The 17,014-nt window shown below is 42.6% G+C and overlaps 2 protein-coding genes across 5 annotated transcripts in view; one reads left to right on the forward strand and one right to left on the reverse strand.

Annotated features, from left to right (window-relative positions):
* LRRFIP2 (leucine rich repeat (in FLII) interacting protein 2) overlaps nt 1-12,575 on the forward strand; it is a 130,660-nt gene extending 118,085 nt beyond the window's left edge. For 3 of the 4 annotated variants that reach the window (XM_011953345.1, XM_011953343.1, XM_011953342.1), the window contains 5 exons: nt 1,583-1,632; nt 6,337-6,457; nt 10,074-10,153; nt 10,733-10,837; nt 11,284-12,242. In XM_011953345.1, the coding sequence (XP_011808735.1) occupies nt 1,583-1,632; nt 6,337-6,457; nt 10,074-10,153; nt 10,733-10,837; nt 11,284-11,394 (467 nt within the window). In that variant the 3' untranslated portion in view covers nt 11,395-12,242. Of the gene's footprint in view, nt 1-1,582; nt 1,633-6,336; nt 6,458-10,073; nt 10,154-10,732; nt 10,838-11,283 lie in introns of all 4 variants that reach the window. The other variant, XM_011953344.1, reaches the window with a different exon arrangement.
* Nucleotides 12,576-14,080: 1,505 nt separating this feature from the next.
* Nucleotides 14,081-17,014, reverse strand: part of MLH1 (mutL homolog 1) — a 55,063-nt gene continuing 52,129 nt past the window's right edge. The window contains 3 exon segments of the mRNA XM_011953348.1: nt 14,081-14,449; nt 15,914-16,027; nt 16,314-16,406. Coding sequence (XP_011808738.1) covers nt 14,282-14,449; nt 15,914-16,027; nt 16,314-16,406 — 375 coding nt within the window. The 3' untranslated portion in view covers nt 14,081-14,281.

The following is a 17,014-nucleotide window of genomic DNA, read 5'->3' on the forward strand; positions in this document are numbered from 1 at the left end:
GGGGTTTCACCTTGTTAGCCAGGATGGTCTCGATCTCCTGACCTCATGATTTGCCCGTCTCGGCCTCCCAAAGTGCTGGGATTACAGGCTTGAGCCACCGCGCCTGGCCCCCAGACTCTTAAAGTCTAAACCTCTTAAATTTAACCCTTTGAGAATCTGACACCTCTCTCCAAGAAACCAAAGTCGCCCATCTATTGACCCCACTAAGAAATCTACTCTAGAGGAAGAAAAATGGCACAGATAGATACTGTATCATTAGCTCACTTTTATTTTTTAAAAAACAATCTTTTTTCATTTTTCATCTTGTTTTCATATATGTGTAAGCTTCTTAGAGGAGTGAGAGATATAAGTGTAAAGCAAACTGAAAAACATTTTAAAAGTTAGTAAGCACATTCTCTAATGTGGAGCATTCCAGAAATGTGATTGTAAGGCCCTTTGAATAAAGCAAGATGCTGGGTGAGCAAGAGAGATCTGGAGAATGGAACGAGAGTCTGGCTACAGGCAGCCCAGGGTGTTTCCCTGCTGTTGTTTCCCTCGTCTGCAGGTCCCAGCAGGCAGACCTGCTTGAAAGGTGCAGAAGAAACCAAAATCTGTATTTGGCTGTGACCCTCATTGTTTACAGAGGGTAGTGGTCAGTCAGGTGTCAGCTGCTTTTTTAAGTGAACAACGGTGTCTCCTCAGCTGAAGGGGCCTATTTTAATGCAGGCTTGGGAAGAGTCAAATCTCCAGAGGCCAGGAGTGAACCCTGATGCTGCTACCAAGCCACAGATCCACCCATGGATGCCCACATCTTTTTTTTTGAGACAGAGTCTCACTTGGTCGCCTAGGCAGGATTGCAGTGGCGCGATCTCAGCTCACTGCAATGTGCAACCTCTTATCTCCCAGGTTCAGATGGCTTCCTGAGTAGCTGGGATTACAGGCACCTGCCACCACGCCCGGTTAATTTTTGTATTTTCTAGTGGAGACATGGTTTCACGATTTTGGCTAGGCTGGTCTCAAACTCCTGATCTCAAGTGATCCACCCAACTAGGCCTCCCAAAGTGCTGGGATTACAGGCGTGAACCACCGCACCTGGCCCAGCTGCCCACATCTTGGAGTGGGTCCCCTTCCCCCCCTACTAGCTTTTGGGGACTTCGCTTCTTCCAGCATTGTGCTCCTCTCTTTTCTCTCCTCCAGCTTCCTTTGCCCAGTCCTGCTCTTACCCCATCTTCTTTCACATACTTGGATCTCTCCCGCTAAGGGCTCAGCCTTTGGGAGCACACTTGACATTTGAGTTGTCTACTAGTGAAAGCTTGAAACAAGGAAATGACCTCCTTTGTACTTCAATTTGTCTTTAAGTGGCAAATCACTGCTGTGGGGAACAAATGTTGCATTTGGTGCCCTGATAAGTATCAGTTGTGTGGAAATACGTTTTAGAGAGTTAAGAACTTTTCCGTAATGCTATTAACACCTTTATTTCTTTAGATATTCAGAGCTGTAAGTAATGTAATTTATCAGATAATATTAGCTGTTTATGAGTTTGAAAATTTTTTGTTTATATACTACATCATATTTAGTTTACGATCTTTTTCATTTGTTTTAGATGTAAGGCTACGAAAACTTGCTGGAGAGAAGGAAGAACTACTGTCACAGGTAAAGGCATTCTTAATGGAGTGTAAAATAATTTTAACGAAGTTACATGGTAAAATACTAGCTAATTGAAATGTTCATTAAAAAGAAATATGCTTATTTCAAACATCAGTACTCAAGGGAGATTTGAAGGATAGATAATTCATATTTTACCTCTTTGTTATTTTCTGTTCTTAAAACATTTTTTTTAAGGACACATAGGTTAAGGAGTCATATGGTTTTCTATAAAGCTTGTTATGAACACAGCAATCCCCTGGCCTGGCTCCTCTGTCCTCACCCCTGACCATTTCTGTTAAATGCTTTTAGCTGATTCTTGTGTACTGTCCTTGTATCTCTGTGTAACATACTTGCATTGTGTCTTGATTGTTTTGCTTCAGGCATTCTATATTGACATCCTTTTATGGAAGATGAAGGTTTAGCTGTTTTTCATCCTTTGTCCCTGCCACACACATACATATTTTCCACTCCCAAATCCTCCTAATAAAGGAACAGTATAATTCCAGTCTGCTTGTGTCATTAGGACCCTCTGAACACTACTCACAGTGGAGCCAGGTTGCATTCTAGGATCATCTCCCTTGGAACTATTAGTTTCCTCTAAGTTAATGTTACGGTTTTTCTTTGTATTTGCTTGGTTTTCCATCATCAATTTAGCCACAGAATCTCCAACAGTAGATTAAACCCACTCAGTATTTTCAGATGCATCTGGCATTCTTTCAGTTCCAGTTTGTTGAATCTTGGTGCATCTGACTTGTCCCTTTCTAAACTAATGGCTTGACCACATAGATGTGGTCACCCTTCATTGGCATCTGGGGATTTTCTTTGCATATGATTTAGGTTGGGTTCCCTTTTTCCGGTATCTCATGTCTTTCTCCTTATTTATTTTCTTATGTTGGCACATCTTTCAGTAGCTTCCTGAGAAGAGGGTTTGTGGATTGTTAATTTTTCATGACCTTGCAGGCCTGAAGATGTCTTCATTCTACCCTCTTACTTGATTAAAATAGTTTGGCTAGGCAGAGAATCCTGAGTTGCCATTGTTCTCCTTAAGATTTTTTAAAAAGACATTTCTTCATTGTGCTGTGACTTCAAGTATGGCTGTTGAGTTTTCATGAACATTTTGAGTTCTGATTTTTTCTGATTTGTGATCTATTTTTCTCCTCTTTGTAGAAGGTTGTATCCTATTCTCTTTCTCTCTAGTGTTCTGGTGTAATTTGAAGATAGCGATGTGATTTGAAGTTTTCATGTGTGATGCTGGGCCCCTGTCCCATACTTTAGTTCTGGGAAGATTTCTTGAATGATTTTGTTACTGATTTTTTCCCCTCCCATATTCTGTGTTCTCTATTTTGGAACTCCTATTCAGTCATTCAACAAATGTTGAGTGAGATTCTACTATTTAACACGCACTATTCTAGGCACTGGGATATTTCAGTGAATACGTTAGTTTAGAAAAAAATTCCTGCCTGAGGGACATTCTAGTAGGAAGACATCAGACAATAAACAGTATTATATGATATGTTAGAAGGTTTGTGTGAATGCATTTATTATATGTGTTTCTCTGGCTACTTACAGCTGCATAGGGGCAGGCATGGAGTGGGTAGAGAGCTAGATTTTACCAGGACAGTATTAATGGGGCAGGAGAGGTGAGGGAGTATGTAAGAAAATGATTATAATGATGGACCCTCGGGAGATATTCAGGAACACATCAAGGTATAGTAGAAAGATGATGTAATCTGTAGATTAGTGGTACCAGTGTGGTTGAAGGGTTGTTGGAATTCGGGTCTAGAGAGAAAGACCTAGAAAGATGAGGAATGGTGGTTAGAGAGAGGATACATGGAACTAAATTGTGTAGGGATTACAGTTGTCTAATGATAAGATCTAGTATATGATTGTGGGAGTGAGTAGCTGAGGGCAAGAAGGGATAGATGGCAAGATCCTTGGAAGGGAGGTGGGTTAGTCCATTTTTTGCTTTGCTATAAAGGAATACCTGAGGCTGGGTAATTTATAAAGAAAAGAGGTTTGACTGGGCGTGGCAGCTCATGCCTGTAATCCCAGCACTTCTGGAGGCTGAGGCAGGTGGTTGAGGTCAGGAGTCGAGACCAGCCTCGCCAACATGGTGAAACCCCAACTCTACTAAAAATATACAAAAATTAGCCGGGCATGGTGGTAGGTGCCTGTAGTCCCAGCCACTTGGGAGGCTGAGGCAGAAGGGAGGCGGAGGCTGCAGTGAGCCAAGATTGCACCACTACATTCCAGCCTTGGGTGGCAGAGTGAGACTTTGTCTCAAAACAAAAAAAAAAGTAAAAGAAAAGAGGTTTAATTGGCTGTAGTTCTGCAAGCTGTACAGGAAGCATGGTGTCAGCATCTGCTCAGCTTCTGAGCTCATTTTCCTGAGGCCTCAGGCCAGGCTGGTCTTGAACTCCTGACCTAGGTGATCCACCCACCTCGGCCTCCCAAAGTGCTGGGATTACAGGCATGATCCACCGTGCCCAGTCGGCCTCAGGAAACTTCTAATCACGGCAGAAGGTGAAGGGGGAGCAGGCACGTCATATGTCAAGAGAGAAAGCCAGAGTGAGTGACTGGGGAGGTGATGTACACTCTTAAACAACCAGATCTTGTGTGAACTACCAGAGCGAGAACTCACTCATCACCAAGGGAACGGTGCAAAGCCATCCATGAGGGATCTGCCCCATGACCCAGATACCTCCTACCAGGCCCCACCTTCAGCACTGGGGAATACATTTTACCATATGAGGAGGTGTACCAGAAATTGAGAGATCATTTGTCAGGGAGATCCTCTACTTAGATATACATTGAAATTGCCAGAAATTAAGACAGGAATAGTCTAGAGGGAGTGCAAGTTGGGAGCTATTTAATAAATGGTGATGAAGGAATGGGATTTTGGCAATGATAAGTAGTTAGTGTATATAATTTGAAGAGATGAGATTAAGACCTGGGACTTTTAGGGAAGATGTAGGGAAAATACCAGCAAGGAAAGCAAGAGGACACCTATTCCATCTCTAGGTTCAGTAGTAGGAGGCTGTGGAAGTACCAAAAAAAAAGGGCCGGGCATGGTGGCTCATGTCTGTAATCCCAGCACTTGGGGAGGCCGAGGTGGGCGGATGACTTGAGGTCAGGAGTTCAAGACCAGCCTGGCCAACATGATGAAACCCCACCTACTAAAAATAACAAAAATTAGTCAGATGTGGTGGCATGCACCTGGAATCCCAGCTACTTGGGAGGCTGAGGCAGGAGAATCGCTTGAACCCAGGAGGCAGAGGTTGCAGTGAGCTGAGATCACACCACTGCACTCCAGTCTCGGCCACAGAGCAAGACCCTGTCTCAAACAAACAAAACAAAACAAAACAAAAAAAAAGTGTTTGAGAGAGCTGCAGAAGCAGCAGGATTCTTAAGGGAGAGGGTTCTCATCTGCTCAGAGAAAAGACTGAGGACAGAGGGCATTTGCTGATGATGGACTGTTAATTCTAGAGGGCACAGTGGGAAAGTTTCAGGCATTGGGAAAGGTTAGGAGATGAAGGTTAGTGGTCCTACAGACCCTTGTGAGGAAGAGTGCAGAGGAAGAATATGACCCTTTGCCAGATGCACATAAATAGGAATGATGGAGACAATGAAATCAGTCCTGGTTCTCTCAGAGCAGCTAATGACGGTGACCCTGTGTGTTGAAAGGGCAGAGGTGTCTGGGAAGTATAGTTAGTCCCAATATAGAGCTTACCCTTTTCCCATTGGGGAGTGGCAAACTTAATCTTAGTACAGAGGCTTCCCTTTGACCCCTGTTGATGGAGTTAAGGACAGCTGGGGAGTCATCTCTATATATCTTATTCTTATTCTTATTGACAGAGCCTCACTCTGTCACCAGGCTGGAGTGCAGTGATGTGATCTCTGCTCACTGCAACCTCCACCTCCCAGGTTCAAGTGATTCTCTTGCCTCAGCCTCCCGAGTAGGTGGGACTAAAGGCATGAACCACCATGCCCAGCTAATTTTTGTATTTTTAGTAGAGACGGGGTTTCACCATGTTGGCCAGGATGGTCTCGAACTCTTGACCTCGTGATCCGCCCGCCTTGGCTTCCCGAAGTCCTGGGATGACAGGCGTGAGCCACCACTCCTGGCCCCAATTATTTTTATATACAGAAAGTTTTCTAAGAAAATTTAACCTATGTCTAAAAGTAAACTACAAAAAACTGCTCATGGAATCTTCCATTTTAAGAAATAATCCCTTGAATATACCCTATCAATTAACTGTTTATATTTTTATTTTTTTAGAGATGAGGTCTCACTATGTTTCCCAGGTTGGTCTCAAACTCCTGGGCTCATGTGATTCTCATGCCTCAGCCTCCCAAGTAGCCGGATATATAGGTACATGCCACTGTGCCTGGCTGGAATTTTCCATTTTAAACAAAAGTAACAAAAAATACCCCAAAGATGTACTGTTCCATAAAGCAGACACAAATTTAAAATCTGGCTATTTTTTATTGGGACACCTGGTCCTGGGGCTTGCTCTTTTTGATGTTTGTTCATTATCTTTAGCACCTAGGACAATGGGTGTCTCCTATTAGGCACTCAAGAAAATAGGTTTTGAATGAATGTGGCTGATATGATAAGGGTCTGCTTTGTTCTATGATGTGACCACAGAATAAGCATCGGCTTCATTTCAGAGATTGGATCTTGCTGATGAACCTTTATTTTCATTTCAGATTAGAAAACTGAAGCTTCAGTTAGAGGAGGAACGACAGAAGTGCTCCAGGAATGATGGCACAGTGGGTGACCTGGCAGGACTGCAGAATGGCTCAGACTTGCAGTTCATCGAAATGCAGAGTAGGTACCAGGGGACAGGTCAGTCCCAGTCGTGTATAGACTGTGTCCCAGGGGTGGGTTTGTCAGCAGGTTGCTGGTGTCTTGTAGTACTTTTCTTTCTTTTCTTTTCTTTTTTTTTTTTGAGACGGGAGTCTTGCTCTGTCACCCAGGTTGGAGTGCAGTGGCACAATCTCAGTTCACTGCAGCCTCTGCCTCCTGGATTCTAGTAATTCTCCTGCCTCAGCCTCTGGAGTAGCTGGGATTACAGGCACCTGCCACCTGGTGCCTGGCTAATTTTTTATGTTTTTAGCAGAGACAGAGTTTCGCCATATTTACCAGGCTGGTCTCGAACTCCTGGCCTCAGGTGATCCACCTGCCTCAGCTTCCCAGAGTGCTGGGATTACAGGCGTAAGCCACCGTGCCCGGCCGTAATACGCTTTTCTTAAGAAGAGCTATGCTACAAAGATTGGTTAGTCCTTGGCTAGTCCAGAAAAACAGTCCTAGTCAGTAAGATAGCTGAATAGAGGCTCCACTAGCCTGTGTGCTTCAGGGGATAACGTTCCTTTCTGGGTAAAGTGATTTCTAGGAACTTTTTGCACATAGTGAAATGCCTTTTGACAACCTGGCACTGTCCTTTTCTATACCCATGTGTCATCTTTAAGCTCCCGTACAGCAAGCACCCTTCCCCATTAAAGTTTTTCCTCTGGAATTTATCTTGGATAATTGGAGGAATCTATTTGGAACTACTTCACACTAAATTGCATAGTGTCAGAATTTTCCTAGAAGTATTTTTGTTAATCCAAGTTTATCTTTATTAGATGAAATTTAAAATAAGACCACAAAATAAAGTCTATTCATTTTACCCAGATTATTCCGGTTTTTCTCACTTTCTACTTTTGACCTCATAATAAAATGATCACTATAGTCACACTAATTCCCATAGTAGGAAGATTTCAGCAGGAATTTGTAGTTACCCTTTGTGAGTGATTATGTGTAATTCTGGGACAGAGGAGATTTGTATTTTTCCAATAAGAATAGTGACTTTTCTGATAACTAGTATTAAAATTTTGTTTATTCCATGGACTTTTCATGTAAATCTTCTGAGATGGGCTGCCAAGAAAAGACTTCCTGGGGCCAGGCGTGGTCGCCCACGCCCATAATCCCAGCATTTGGAGAAGCCGAGGTGGTGGATTGCTTGAGCTCAGAAGTTCGAGACCAGCTGGGCAATGTGGTGAAAACCTGTCTCTTAAAAAAAAAGAGAGAAAATACTTTTTGGATTAAGGCTTATTAATACTAACTTTTGATATTGGTATTATCTTTTCTGTTGGACATCAGTTAGGACACTTGTGACATTTCCTGGTGAATATTTTATTCAAGAATGTCATTTTGGTGTTGGGGGTAGATGAGAACAAGGACATGGGAAGAGGCAGGCTGACTAGTCAGGAAGCTACTACAGTGGTGAGCCTGAACCAGTTCAGTGGCTGTCAGCAGTCTTAAAGAGAGGGTAGAGGATAGATCTGAGAGATTGTCCTGAAGCAGCAAATTTAAAAGGAAACAGATTTAGGGGGAATGGGCTTGCATTTATGTGTGAATACTTCCTAGAGTAGGTAGGTGTTGTACAGCTGGTATTTGCAGAAGGTAAAGTACCCAGGGAGGAGGTGTAGAACAAAGTGAGCTTTGCAGAACTGTGGGAAAGCTGGCAAAGACAAAAGCAAGCAGCTCCCCTGGACCAGAAGACCAGGAGTGTAGCAACTCTCGGTTCTGGACAATGCCTTGCCTATTATGTGAGTGTTTTGGAATGGGATTTCAAAACACACATTAAATTACTGAGATAAGAGACTTAAACTTTTGAAAACAGGAGGGGAAAGGTGGTTTGGAGAGTGAGTAGGAAGCAGTATATTTGGATAATAGATTGCTGAGGATAACAATTTAAAAATAAGATCCTGAAGCTTGTTTTAGAGCTCAGAAATAGGAATACTTCTCTTTCACTACCAGATACGGCTTTTGGGGAGATGGCAACCCTGTTCCTTTTAAGGTGACAGTAATTGTCCAATTAGAAAAACCTCTCGCCACTTTAGGAGGCTGAGGCGGGCAGATCACAAGGTCAGGAGATTGAGACCATCCTGGCTAACACAGTGAAACCCTGTCTCTACTAAAAATACAAAAAATTAGCCAGGCGTGGTGGTGGCACCTGTAGTCCCAGCTACTCAGGAGGCCGAAGCGGAATGGTGTGAACCCAGGAGACAGAGCTTGCAGTGAGCCAACATCGCGCCACTGCACTCCAGCCTGGGCAACAGAGCGAGACTACGTCTCAAAAAAAGAAAAAGAAAAAGAAAAACCTCTCACATTGAAGACTGTATAAGTAATTGTAACCTTGGTCATGTGGAAATGTAGCAAAGTTCTTAAGTTAGATAATCTGAATATTTCCTGTGGTATGTTAGATTTGGTTTATCTTTTGCAAATCTTAATACTCTAATCATGCTAAAGACTGATTTTTGCTAAACTTGGATTCTTGCAGGGATTTTTAAAAGTCCCCTGCCATTATTTCTAAACTTTTCATTTTAAGTGAGTTACTTCCTAGGTCAGATGTTCATCTAATAACTTATAGCTCTACCCATAACACATTATCACGTTACTGAACAGCATTTATTCCAACATATATGTATTTAGGCATACACTATGTGCAGAGCACTTGGCTAGGTACAGAGGCAGATTTAGGAAGGCCAAGACAGGGCCCCTCTCCTTACTTACATATACGATGTTTAAAAAGCATGACAGATGTCATAAAAATGCCAATAAAATACAGCAAGGGAAGAAGTTATAATTAACTAAGGAGAGTCATGAAAGAGGTGAAAATTGAGCTTGTCCTTGAAGGTTAAGACTTAAGTCAGAGGTGGGAGAAAAGGACCCTTACAGTATTGGATAGCAGAAGCAAAACCTGGGAGATGGGAAGGTATGGGGCCGGGTTCAGGGAATGAGAGGGCCCAGTACTGTGGGCATGGAGGCTCCACAAGGTTACACAAAAGGATAGTAGGGGCTGCTGCTGAATTGGCAGGGCTCCTTTCTCAAGCCCTGCTCACACATATCATCGGGTAAAGAATGAATTTTCTTCTAACTCTTGCTGCAAGGGATACTGTAGTAACATATATGCTAGAGCATCTTGTAGTATGTAGTCCAGAAGCTGGGCTACTGAAGATGCTATGGTTGTTGTGTGTGCATTTGTATTTTGCAGTTTTTTTTTTGGGGTGGGGTGGAGTCTCACTGTGTCGCCAGGCTGGAGTGCAGTGGTACGATCTCGGCTCACTGCAACCTCTGCCTCCCAGGTTCAAGTGATTCTCCTGCCTCAGCCTCCCGAGTAGCTGAGACTACAGGCCTGTGCCACCACGCCCAGCTAATTTTTGTATTTTTAGTAGAGACAGGGTTTCACCATGTTGGCCACGATGGTCTCGATCTCTTGACCTCGTGATCCGCCCACCTCGGCCTCCCAAAATGCTGGGATTACAGGCGTGAGCCACCGCGCCCAGCCTGTATTTTGTAATCTTAAGACTGCATGGTCCTCTCGACTGCCTGATGGCTCATACCCTCATACCGTCATCTCTGACAGGTGAAGATAATTTATTGTCTTCTTCTGTTCTAGGAGATGCCAATAGACAAATTAGCGAATACAAATTTAAGCTTTCAAAAGCAGAACAGGATATAACCACCTTGGAGCAAAGTGTAAGTACTTCTATATGGTACCAAGTGATTTAAATGTCCTTCCTGCATCTAAGTGGCTAACAACCCCATGAGTGCCTGGGTTGCTTTTACAGTTGGATCAATAATAGTTCTGTATTAAAATAGAAAAGCCAGCAGAGAGCACTTATTGGGGCATTTTAGCCTTCTGTTTTCTCTAAAAACATAGGAAACTATAGCTGTCATTGTTCTTTGTAGATATTTCAATAGAATTCAAGATCATCATTTGTAACAAAATCCCTTACACATTCCAAAAAGTCTTAAGAACTTTTCCATTTAGTGAGTCTCCTCCTATATTGCTTTGGCACTTAAACAATACGGTCATAATAAAACTTAGCATGGGAAATTGGCCCTAAAATGACTCTACAGCTATAATCCTCTCTGGGGACATTTCTTGGTTTATAAATAGCAATTGAGTTCTGACAGGACTTATGACTCACCCTTAGGGGACTTGTTAGTGTTAGATTACTTCACATTTATAATGACATTGTATTTCCATCTTGGCTACCAAAAGTGGTGACTTCTAATGCCTAGTACTAGAGGCCTATGTTCTCATACTTACAGATTAGCCGGCTTGAGGGACAGGTTCTGAGATATAAAACTGCTGCTGAGAATGCTGAGAAAGTTGAAGATGAACTGAAAGCAGAAAAAAGGAAGCTACAACGAGAGGTACTTCTTTTAATATGCTTCTTGGAGAATACATTCCTAAAAAGAAAACATCTTTTGGAAATAAATTCTTAGCTGTGTAAGAAATGTGATACTTAAGGAAACAGCAGTGGAGTCACTTAACTAATTTGTGTTGGTTTTTGACCTACATAGTGACTGCCATTTACTTTTATGTTTTGGTCAATTAGATAATAAGTAAAAAGATAGTTTTTATTTCTGCTTCAGATCAGGTCTATTTCTCCAACTTCTATATATCCTTTCTGTGATTAAAACAAATAAACAATCCTCAGTATCATTATTTAACACTTCTGACAGAAAAAATGAGACTGTGGGTCCTGCGCAAGGCCATCACAATTAGCAGTGCTTTCATTTCCCAGGAAGCTGAAAATAGAGTAGCACTGGATGCTGTTTCTGACCACATGTAGTGACTGCACTCTCCCTGTCTCCAGTTACGAACAGCACTGGACAAGATTGAGGAGATGGAGATGACCAACAGCCACCTGGCCAAGCGGCTGGAGAAGATGAAGGCCAACAGGACAGCACTTTTGGCCCAGCAGTAGGAAAACCACCCTTCAACCTGGGTGATGCTCCTTGGGGCCCTCCCTAGAGGGACTGACTTTTGTCCACTGACACAGACCCCTTTTAGTACTGTTTTGAGTTTTGTCATTAAAACAGCCACCTTTGTATTTTATAATTTATGAGAGAATGAAGCCAGTTTGAATCTTCATGAATGAACACTTTGGATTTTGTTGTAGTTTGATTCTAGGCTAGAACCAGTCCATGCTGTTTTTATTTTTTATCTCCGTAATTGTAGAATCATGTTTACTCAACATTTTTCCCCAGCTGCCTCAGTAACTGGGCACTCGGAGGCCTTGGCACGGGTTCTGGAGGACAGACAGCAATTCTATGAGTGCTTACTGAGATCCTTGCTGGAGACCTCAGAAAACACAAGTGCCTTCTCCACGGTGCAGTTCAGACTTCAGTGATCTCCAGTGGTCAAAAGACATTTACCCTTAACATCAGACAACATTTGTATTTTAGTGAAGAAACAAGTTCTTGGGTGGGGAATCTATGTTTCACTCAAATTTATATGTTTGGAGGAAAAAAGCCTTTTTTTGGTAAAATATTTAAATTTATATAAGAAAATGTTAGAAAAACATATGGGGGAGTGTATATAAAACTCGCTTTATTGCATGGGGCAGGGGAAGTCCAGGCCTAATACTCTTAAAGTAAGAGTTGAGTCCTTTTTTCTTCAATACAACTGTGCTGTACCTTGTAAAGTATTTTATCTGCTGCTTATTTGTGGAATGAAACCTCAAACAAACCCAAAGGGGGAGGGTAGGGCAGGGTGGGCAGATTGGAAATCTGCCTGCAGATTCTATTAAATACACCCTTTTGCCAACCACAATTGGCTACTGACATTCATTTTGTTACAGGAGACTTTAAAACAAATCATGGCAACCACATCCCTCTTCTTTTGTCTCCTTCTCGAGGAACAACAATCTGGAATGTAGAACTTTTAAAGAATTTAGTTTCATCTTTAGAGGTACCCTGTCCAAGAGGTTTTTTTAAATCATGAAGTGCAATTACTTTGCAGAATTTATGATTCTCTTTTGCTCTTAGTACCCAGGTGGTTTTACTGAAATGATTATTGTATCTTTAAAGTGCGTACATAGAAAATATATTGGGGAAAATCTAGTGACTAAAGGCACATAAGATAATAAAAGTAGACTTTAAAAAGATAATTCAAAAGTGAATAAAATCTCTAATATTTGTTCCTTTTTTAACTAGCCATTTAAAAAATATGGATACCAATCTCCTGAATTGAGATGATTTTCTATACATTTTCTTTCTTTTTTTTTTTTTTTGAGACAGAGTCTCATTCAGTCACCCAGGCTGGAGTGCAGTGGCACGATCTCGGCTCACTGCAACCACGGCCTCCTAGGTTCAAGTGATTCTCCTGCCTCAGTCTCCCAAGTAGGTGGGATTACAAGTGCCCGCCACCACACCCTGCTAATTTTTGTATTTTTATTAGAGATAGGGTTTCACCATGTTGCCCAGGCTGGTCTTGAACTCCTGACCATAAGTGATCTGCCTGTCTCAGCCTCCCAAAGTATTGGGATTATAGGCATGAGCCATTGTGCCTCAGCCTATACATTTTCAGTAGCAAGTTGTGTGGTTGGGGGTGGGTGGAAAGGTGTTCTAAAGTGCAGGTTTATTCTAGAACTCCATCCCAGCTAGAACCAACATACTGTGTGGCCCAGCTCTTGAAGCTCAGAAAACCCCCTATTCCTCTCCACTAAAGGTCACTCAGCCTGTGCCCCACCTGGGCTCATGGAACCTCACTTCTGAGATGTCCTGGTCTACTTTGTGGAGTTGTTATTGTTCAAAACTGACCTTGCCTATTTTGTGGCACAATAAATATGTCTGTAACATTCTGTCGTCCTAGTCTTTACAAGTGAAATTGCTCCATTTCTTCATAAGATGAGAGTAGTCTGTTCTTTATCACTGAACTTTGTTCACTGAGTCTTGGAATCTGGATTTTACCTTAAAACCATAGACATTCTTCCTTCCCACGCTGAATGCTCCATTTCTCTAAATGTAGGCTAATATTAAGGAAGCTTATTTTGTCACTCACAGTTAAAGTTTATATTTTTACATCATCCTTCAAAAAAGATTACCTAGAAACTTCTTTATCTTAAGCTATTAGTACTCATAGTCATTAACAAAGTGGGCTAACTTAAAAATTCATCCTTTTCCCGGCCGTGGCGGCTCATGCCTGTAATCTCAGCACTTTGGGAGGCCGAGGCAGGAGGATCACCTGAGGTCAGGAGTTCAAGACCAGCTTGGCCAGCATAGTGAAATTAGCTGGGCATGGTGGCAGGTGCCTGTAATCCCAGCTACTTGGGAAGCTGAGGCAGGAGAATTGCTTGAACCTGGGAAGCGGAGGTTGCAGTGAGCCAAGATCATGCCACCGCACTCTAGCCTGGGCAACAGAGCAAGACTCACTCTCAAAAAAAAAAAAAGAAAAAACCTCAAAAACCAAAAACTCATTATAGATGAAGTAAGGACTATTTTCTTTCTTCAAGTTTTTTTCCTTAATAATTAGCTTTGGTTACTGAAGACACTAGATGATCAAATCCAGCCTTCTCCACGGTCAGTGCTGTCAGAGCCTGCGACATGTTCGAGAGCTCTTTTTGGCATCTGAACTAACACAATATATAAATAATAAAATTAAATAAGAAATTATGTTAGGATACATCTGACTATTTATTTATAATTAATCCACCGTGTATAAAGGAATGCTACCAGCTAGAAGGCAAGTGTAAGTCTTAAGTGGTACTAACACTCACGTTGGTACACTTTGTATACCACACTTTGATACAACACTTTGTATCGGAATACAGAGAAAGAACACCACATCCCACAGTGCATAAATGACCATATTTAACACCTCTCAAAGACTTTGTATAGATCAGGCAGGTTAGCAAGTTGCAGGATATTTCCATCTTCTGTGAAATGTTTAGGAGGCAGAATGTGTGAGCGCAAGGCTTTATAAACAATGTGTTCCACAGTCCACTTCCAGGAGTTTGGAATGGAGCCAGGCACTTCACTCTGGAAAACACATTAGATGTCATAAACCTCCCTGTTTGCATCCCAACATATACTGGTGTCCTGGCTGATGGGATGTGCACTAAGCCTGGAAAGACTTGGTGTTATCTAGGGCTTTTGAAGTGGATCTTGTGCACTAGCCTCTCAGGGATCCCACATGCCTGAACACAAGAGGATTTTTTGTTGTTGTTTATTTAGAGACAAGGTCTTGCTCTGTCACCCAGGCTGGAGGGCAGTGGCGTGATCATAGCTCAATACAGCCTCAAACTCCAGGGCTTAAGCCATCTTCCCACCTCAGCCTCCTAAAATGCTGGGATTACAGGTGTGAGCCACTGTGTCCAGCCAACATGAGGTTTTTAAGGGGGGAAAAGAAGCCACTGCTCTGTGGGACTGTCTCCTGTGGAACCTTTGTTTTCACTCAGGGAGAAAATGGTTTTATTGTAGCAGGAGCTAACATCATGTCTGATCCTGACTGATATTTGGATGGCAACCGTAGGAAGTACCAAACTTACCATTAAAATTGGGTCTGAAAATATTTCTAATCCCCAGGGGAGGAATGAAAATATTAATGAGGATTATTTTCCCTCATTATTCCTCTCCTTCTTGTAAGCCTTAGCTGTCTCATTTGTAAGAAAATATTCTTTCTCAACTGTCCTTCCTTTGCCTGAGGTAAAATTTCCAATCAAATGAGATAGTTTCCACAGAGTTTGGTAAGTGTTGCCTCCTCCACTGGAGTAGGAAACTCCCTAGAGGCTTTGGCCAATAGGACTAAATCTCTGCCCTCCCACCTATACAGACTTGGAATCCTTGAGCATGCCTGAGCAGCCTTCAGCCTCCTCATCTGAAACTGGCTCGCACTGCTCAGGAGATGACTGTGAGCAATCAGGGGTCATACTCTCATTAAAGTGGGCTACCCTTTGATGCTTAGAATATTTCAACTCTCCCCTCCAACTTCCCCCAAAATATATGTTGATTTGAAAAGCATTATCATCTGGGAAAAGTGACAATGAAACATTAGGAATCCAGGCACCCTTTTTGTGTCAAGTTGACCTGTAAGAGGAGTTATAGAGCCTTGTTTTCCTGGCAGGGCAGTGGTCGGATAAAGAGTAAGGCAAAAAGCTAAGAGACACGGGGGCGACTGACCCAGAATCTGAAGACTGGCTACACACTTCAGAGCTAACAGTGGGAGTATATGGACTCTCCAGCCTTAGACAATCTAACTCAGCCTCCTGTTTCTCACTGTGATGGCTTGTGCTTTCACATTTGACAATTTCTGAGGTCACTCTGGAGGTATGTTCTACATCAGCAGATGGAAGTAAAACTCATGAATAAAAGCTGACTATTGTGTTTGAACCTTGTTGGGTACAAAGAAATCCCAAAATTTTAGAGATGGGCAAGTTTCATTTCCTAAAGATTGTATGAGGGCCTGTCCTAGTCCTTGGGTGCCAATATGCATCACCACTGTACCTGCTGGCCTGAGAGGGTCGACTCCTCAGATATGTACTGCTTCCGGATGGAGTAGAACATAGCGCATTCTTTACTGAGGCTTTCAAAACAATCCTTTTCTTCGTCCCAGTTCACCTGGTCCAAAGAATTCAATACCTCAAAGTAGGTACAAATTTAAACATTTTCATTCTAAATGGAGATCACAGACTACTTAAAGCTAAAAAACTAAATATGACATTTTAGGCGTTAAAACTCTAAATGGGACTGCTGAATATTGCTGGGGATGAATATTAGTGAGGATGAGAGCAAGTTCAGCTGTCCCACCCTTATCATCTGATTCCGTATCAAAGGGGGTCATGTGCCCTTTCCCTCCAGCACACATGCACGTACCGAAATGCTTACTATCTGCTTGATCACTGACCTCAGTGGCTAGTCGAAGAATGAAGATAGGCAGTCCCTCCAAAGGGGGCACATAGTTGTCAATCAGAAGGGGTAATCCAATCAGGTTCCCTTCCTGCTTGCAGGAAAAAGACAGGACAAGGGAACAAGAAATAATGCTGTCATAGTTTAAACAAATCCCATTTCTCCAGTGCTTTCCCAGGCCTTGTCCTCTTCTCTGCCACTCTGGGCGACCATGTTACTTGATTGGGCTGGGCACTGGGAGCAGACCTACACACTTAAAAAGAGTTTTTCATCCTGATACACAGCACAGCAGAACAACCTTTTCTTTGGATCTGTTCATGATCCAAAGAATACATCAAGATGGAGAGCCCCAAAGATCAAGGAGTAAGAAGAAATGGGAGCAAATGGCATAATCTCATTTACAATGGCCTGCAGGGATTCGACTCTCCATGTCTGGGTCCTTCACCCTGGGAACAGGAGTAGGCATGAATGGATAATAGTACAGTTATGTAACCTAGAAATGCAAATAGGGAATGGAGAGGATGTCACATATGTCACTTGCTGCTTCTGAGGGGAGGCCTAGCCCTGACCTTGGAACGTTTTTTTTTTGAGACGCAGTCTTGCTCTGTCGCCTAGGCTGGAGTGCAGTGGTGCAATCCTGGCTCACTGCAACTTCTGCCTCCTGGGTTTAAGTGATTCTCCTGCCTCAGCCTCCCAAGC

Source organism: Colobus angolensis, unplaced genomic scaffold (genome assembly GCF_000951035.1).
Source record: "Colobus angolensis palliatus isolate OR3802 unplaced genomic scaffold, Cang.pa_1.0 Scaffold36, whole genome shotgun sequence".
NCBI lineage: Eukaryota > Metazoa > Chordata > Mammalia > Primates > Cercopithecidae > Colobus > Colobus angolensis.